Raw genomic sequence first — 6749 nt, forward strand, 5'->3', positions numbered from 1 at the left:
CACATCACAACAAATGAGCTGCCATATCAGAAAACGCAACGAGGATATGCTGGAATGTGCCCGAGAGAATGTGATCGCGAGAATGAGAGACACGAGAGTTCATGGATCGCCCTTAGCGATCCGGCGTTTTAAATAAAGAAACTTTTGATTTTGCTTGCTTGAAAGAATCGGTTCGGCGCGCGCGCACTTGCATGGAGTCGAAAATAGACGCAATGATACGCGACGTCGATAGCCGGCTTGACTATTTTCGAACGGTCGCTCGGCATGAGCCTCGTCCCCCGGATGGCAGGATCGTGACTTCGCACACGCATCACGACTGAAGAAGTAACTGTCCAGCGCGAGCTTACTTCCTTTTTGTTGCCGCGACATTTTGACACAAAACGCTCAAGTCAGTACGCGACGTGAGTTTGACTAACACGGAAGCTGGTTCACGTATACAATTCGAAACGACACGCGGCGATCGTCAGTGAGGACTCAACGCGAAAAGGAGAGAATTTTTTTACACTCCGCGATTCGGGTCAGCACGCGACGCCATTACAGAAACCGTTTTGCGTAAGTTGTGAAAATTTCAAAACTGCGAAAGTTGACAACGTCATAGCGATCGGCGAGAACAACTTCGCGCGGTAAGGAATATATTCACAGGGCACTCGAAAGTCGATCGATCGTCGCGCAGGCGTGGCGCCGCATTCAAAAGTACAAAAGCGTTAACTATATACTATATATATATTATATATACTATATACTATATATATATTATATATCTTTTGAAATTTATATTAAATCCTTTGATTTTTTTTCATTTTATTCGTTATTATACAATGACAATTTCCTAGCTGTTCTTTTACGACGTGTTGTCTATTATAATTATAGAGTTTTATTTAATTATTTACTGTAAATTAAGAAGATACATATAGATAATTAATTAATAATAGTCAATTAATCATCTACTTCGTAGTAACAATTATTAAAATAATAAACTGGACACTTATTATGATGAAATAAATCAAAATGGAATCCGATTGGAAATAAGTAAAATTGCATAACATCGATTTTGTATATATTTCATATTTTATTTTATATATATATATTTAATATTTTTTTAACTTTTTAATTATCGCAAACGTGTTTCTCGGACAACATCCCTATAAACATAATATTATTTAATATTTTATATTAAATAATATATATATATATATATATATATAGGGATATATATATTTACATTTTCCAGTATTATCGCTTTAAAATGATCCTCAGAACACAATTAATTGACACAATGAAAATTTCCTCGTGCGATCACCGCGTCATACGTAATGGAAAGTAATCGATAATATCCGTGATAGTCACCGAACTGACCGAACGTCAGTGAACGACGAACGTCAGTCGACATTCGACCGGCGAGGTGCCGTGCGGCGTCTGTTGAAGATTGTACTGACGTGACGTGACAAGGTTATGCGTTCACGTTGCTTATAAATATTGTAGACGCGTTATTTTCAATCGTTCTACCGCTCCACTGCAGGCTAGAAGACGCGCGATGGCCGGCCGACTATTTGCTCCTTTGCTCTTCGTCGTCGCTCTTGCTGCATCGCTGCCAACTTTGGGCGACACCGCCTCAGCGCACATCCACACGCATCAACATAACAAAGCCGACAACAATGAAAGAACGGAGGACGGTGCCTTCAGCCCTCGCGACGCCGATCACTATGCGGAGGGCGAACATCACGAAGAGTTTGACCATGAAGCCATTCTAGGTATGAATGAGATTGGCTCTGGAGACTTACTAGATTTTCTAACATTTGGAACTCCTTTAACATCCTTGTGAATCTTTTATACTTGCCTCGGTTTTGTTTATGAATAATAATTATAAATTCATATCTTCCATGTACCGCTTTATCTTGTTGAAGACTGAATGTTCCTTTCATGAAAATTAGATCTTTTCAACAAAGAAAAATAAAAGAAATACTTTTATTGTCATCTAATTTGTTTAGGTAGATATTTATTGAGATAGATATTCATCTTGAATATTTTATTTCCTGTACATAGGGAGTGTAAAGGAAGCAGAAGAGTTTGATAGACTTCCAATACAAGAATCAAAAAGAAGATTAGGAATTTTACTGACCAAAATGGATCTAAATAATGACAAATATATAGAGAGAAATGAATTGAAAGCTTGGATCTTGCGTTCGTTTAGGTAATATCAACTTGTTGAATATCATGTTTATTTGTTCAAGAACTTAAAGAATTTAGGTTAATTAATTAAACTGTTTTGTAAACAGCACACTGTCTGCAGAAGAATCTGAGGATCGTTTGGATGATGCTGATACAAATGAAGATGGTAAAGTGACTTGGGAAGAAATTTTACAAGATACTTATGGCAATGATCCTGAAGACCTGGCTCTTGATGATAAGTTAATCCAAGATGACAAGCAGACATTCGAGGCTGCAGATTTAAACAAAGATGGTTATTTAGATACAGAGGAATTCAAGGCTTATACACATCCTGAGGAGACACCTAGAATGTTTCCACTTTTGTTGAAGCAAGCCTTGGCTGACAAAGATACAGATGGAGATGGATATATTAATTTCCAGGAGTTTATTGGTGACAGAGCCAAATCAAAAGATAAGGAATGGTTGTTAACTGAAAAAGATAAATTTGATTATGAACATGACAAGAATGGAGATGGTAGACTTGATTCGGATGAAATTCTTTCTTGGCTTGTACCAAGCAATGAGTGAGTATACTATATGATATTATAAAAATTTCATTATATGATTTATTGAACATGCATCTTTATTGAAATTTTATTAAAACATTTTATTAAAACATTTTATTAAAATTTCATTATTTCAATAACGATAATTTCAAATAATTATAAATCTAATTTATAAAATAATTTTTCTCTTGTATCTATAATGATAAACATTTCTTTCTCTTTGTGTATCCATATTTATGCATATCTAAATTAATAATGACAATCATCATCATATATTTTATATTTATATTTATCACATTATATTTATATTTATATTATATTTATCACAATCATATATTTTAATGTGACAAATTGCAATATTCTAACACAATTTTATATCATCAGATTATGTAATACTAGTTTTATTGAATTTCTAAAAATTCTTCTTAAAAATTTTAAGCAATTTTTATATTGCAAATTTTATTTTACTGATATATGTGATATCATTTTTTTATATCTTTTTGTTGATGTTTGTTTCAGAGAAATAGCAAATGATGAAGTGGATCATCTATTTGTGGGTTCAGATGACGATCACGATAACAGATTATCCTTTGATGAGATCTTGGATCATCATGATGCTTTTGTAGGTAGCGAAGCAACAGACTATGGTGATCATTTGCAAGATATTGATCGTTTTAATGATGAACTTTGAGAATCAACGATTAGTTGAATTAATATTTTTAAAAATACTGTGTTATCTTTCGTAATACTCATATCAGTATGATGTGTATAATTGAAAAAATATTTTTAATATACTGCTCAAGAGACAATAGCACAAAATTATTTCTTTAAAAAATTCTATATATAAATCTAAACATCAGTGTTCAAAAAAATAAAAATACTATATTTAATACGTATAGTAACATGTTTATTAAACATTGAAATCATAAAATTGATTGAGAGAAATATTCAAAATCTACTAAATTTACTAAATCACGTATAAATTCATTAGAAAAAAATATTCCATTAATTATTTTGAGCAGTATATTTATCAATATTTTTTTCTATCTCCCTGTTAGCCTTTATCTGTTTCATCATTTTATATATAATTAGAACAAATTTTTATTGATAATAAGTCACACACGCTTAATGAAATTTGCACATCTTGTACATTTACGACGATTCGTATAATGCTATACAAACTATCGTCTTCCACTTTTTACCAAACTTGAGTGCCATAATAGGAAATGCGAAGAAGAAAAATATATTGAGGCAACAAAAAGTCTCATATTTCTGTAATTACATATAGTGCGTCATTAAGTTTAAATTCCATCAATATCATTACACTGTACATAGTAGTGCATATACACACAAAAAAAAATAAATATATATATATATATATATATATATATATACACACACATACACACACATACATATGTGCACATACATGCTTGTGTGTGTATGTTACGTATTGTATGTAAAGTACAATTTTTTTAATTTTACGACAAATTATGGATTTTTGTAGATAATATTATATAATATTATAAAATTAAACGAGTGTGTGCGTTATTCATCATAAAACACATCTTCGATAAATAATATATTCATTGATTTGTAATAAAATATTTTAACAATTTCGTACATTATTTTTACTTCCTAAAAAATTTCAATACACTATGGAATGTCTTCAGATATGAAATTATGTACTTTCGAGTTTATTTTAAATATTTGTAGTTTGTATATAAAAAAAATTTTATTAATTTATATATAATTATTGTACATATTACAATTAAGAAGTTGTGGCTGTACAATACCAGCTAAAAAATATCAACTAAAAAGATATCAAGAAATTTTGTCATAATGTTCTAAAATCAATTAATAAAGAATAACATAATTATTTAGTTTTTAATTTAATGATTTATGCAACGCATTTACCATATTCTGCAACAATTTTAGGTAAATAACTTAAACAAGTAAGTTCAAATAAATTTTTGCACAAATAATTATTAGAATTTTATTACATGTATATAAAATTTTGACGATACTGCTTTGTCATAAAATTTGTAAATAAGTACTACAAAACGTGATTTTATGTAAAAAAGAAAAATAAAAGATTAAATAACTTTTAAAATAAAATAAGAGAATTGTACTTAAATTTTATATATTAGGTGTACAACTTTGCTTCCGCCGTTTTCCTATAGATGGCTTTAGCGGTAAGTGGTGGTCGAAATAGATCATAAACGTACAATAAACTCTATGATCATAAATAGATCATAGACATCATACAATAAACTTGGGCATCTGTCAACATAACCCCATAGAAACATTAGTCGATTTGTGTCTACATCATAAAGTTATTCTCGATTGAAAATGTCAGTTTACGAGCCAAATTTCTCGTCATTTGCGGGAGGTTTTAATTTTTTGCTTCAATATGAAGAAATCTGCGACTGAGGCTCATCGAATGCTCTCAAATACTTATGGTGAGGCCGCTATTAGTAAAAGAACGTGTCGTGAGTGGTTTCAACGCTTCAAGAACGGTGACTTTGACGTCGAAGACCGACATAGCAGTGGAAGAGAGAAGGTTTTCGAAGATGCAGAATTGGAGGCATTATTTGAACAAGACTCGTGACATCGTCAAAATCAAGAAGAATTGATACGATCATTGGGAATGACTCAACAAGCCATTTCAAAACGCCTCAAAGCCATGGGAATGATTCAGAAGCAAGGAAATTGGGTGCCGTACGAATTGAAGCCGAGAGATGTTGAACGGCATTTGTTTGCTCGTGAACAGCTGCTTGAAAGGCAAAGACGGAAGGGATTTCTGCATCGCATTGTGACTAGGGACGAAAAATGGGTTCATTACGATAATCCCAAGCGCAGAAAATCATGGGGAGTCGACGGCCAAACCGAATATTCACGGCTCCAAGGTCATGCTCTGTATTTGGTGGGACCAGCTCGGCGTAGTATATTATGAACTGTTAAAACCGACTGAAACAATCACAGGCAATCGGTATCGAACGCAATTGATGCGTTTAAGCCGAGCATTGAAAGACAATACGGCCGCAATACAACGAGAGACACAATAAAGTGATTTTGCAGCATACTCGACCCCATGTTACGAAAGTGGTCAAGACATACTTGAAAACGTTGAAATGGGAAGTCCTACCCCACCCGCCGTATTCTCCAGACGTCGACTATCACTTGTTTCGATCAATGGCACACGGCCTGGCTGATCAGCACTTCCGGTCTTATGAAGAAGTAAAAAATTGGATCGATTCGTGGATAGCCTCAAAAGATGACCAGTTTTTTCGACGCGGGATTCGTACGCTACCCGAAAGATGAGAGAAAGTAGTGGCCAGCGATGGACAATACTTTGAATCATAAATGTATAACCAGTTTTTTAAAATAAATCGAATTTCGATTAAAAAAACGGCGGAAGCAAAGTTGTATACCTAATACATACTCAGGCGTAATAATAATCTATGAAATGTTTATGTTTATGATAATGCTTTCTGATGCATCATTAATGTTTTTAATTATTGTTTTCAATCCAATTTTGCAAAGTGTTTACAAACGGTAATGGCATTTTCTTGATGTTTCTTAAGTATTTGTAAACTTTAGGACTTAATGATCTTAGATATATTCCAGATTCTATATCTTTAGATGAACATCGTATGCGGCTCTTAGTCGATATTAACTTTGCAATTTGGCCTGTAAATACTTTCCTTAAAACTTCGATAGGTATTGTGTTGGTTTGCTTCTTTCTGTCCGTTGTCATTTTGAATATTTCTGTTTGTAATTGTATTATTCCTGCATGCAACTTTTTGACTTCCATACTCAATTGTTCATTTTATCGTTCCAATATTTCTTTTTCTTTCAACACTTTTTAGCTTTTCTTCTTCTAATTTTCGGACGTGCATTAATAACGTTTTCATTGATCCATTTTTTATTGAAACATCATGATTATTAATTTCTCCAAGTCTATAAAAGAAAACGCTTTAATTTACAAATATATATATATATATATATATATATATATATATATATATATAT

General features: G+C 32.3%; 1 protein-coding gene and 1 pseudogene across 1 annotated transcript; one reads left to right on the forward strand and one right to left on the reverse strand.

Moving 5' to 3' along the window:
* The first annotated feature begins 1534 nt into the window (after window positions 1-1534).
* On the forward strand, window positions 1535-3405 carry LOC105619894 (reticulocalbin-2). Its single transcript, XM_012201411.1, has 4 exons — window positions 1535-1751; window positions 2044-2191; window positions 2277-2732; window positions 3234-3405. The coding sequence occupies exons 1-4, from the start codon at window positions 1535-1537 to the stop codon at window positions 3403-3405; spliced, it is 993 nt and encodes a 330-aa protein (XP_012056801.1).
* Window positions 3406-6219: 2814 nt separating this feature from the next.
* The window catches only part of LOC105619895, a 4512-nt pseudogene continuing 3982 nt past the window's right edge, over window positions 6220-6749 (reverse strand).

The sequence above is a fragment of the Atta cephalotes genome (genome assembly GCF_000143395.1).
Source record: "Atta cephalotes unplaced genomic scaffold scaffold00023, whole genome shotgun sequence".
In the NCBI taxonomy this organism is placed as follows: domain Eukaryota; kingdom Metazoa; phylum Arthropoda; class Insecta; order Hymenoptera; family Formicidae; genus Atta; species Atta cephalotes.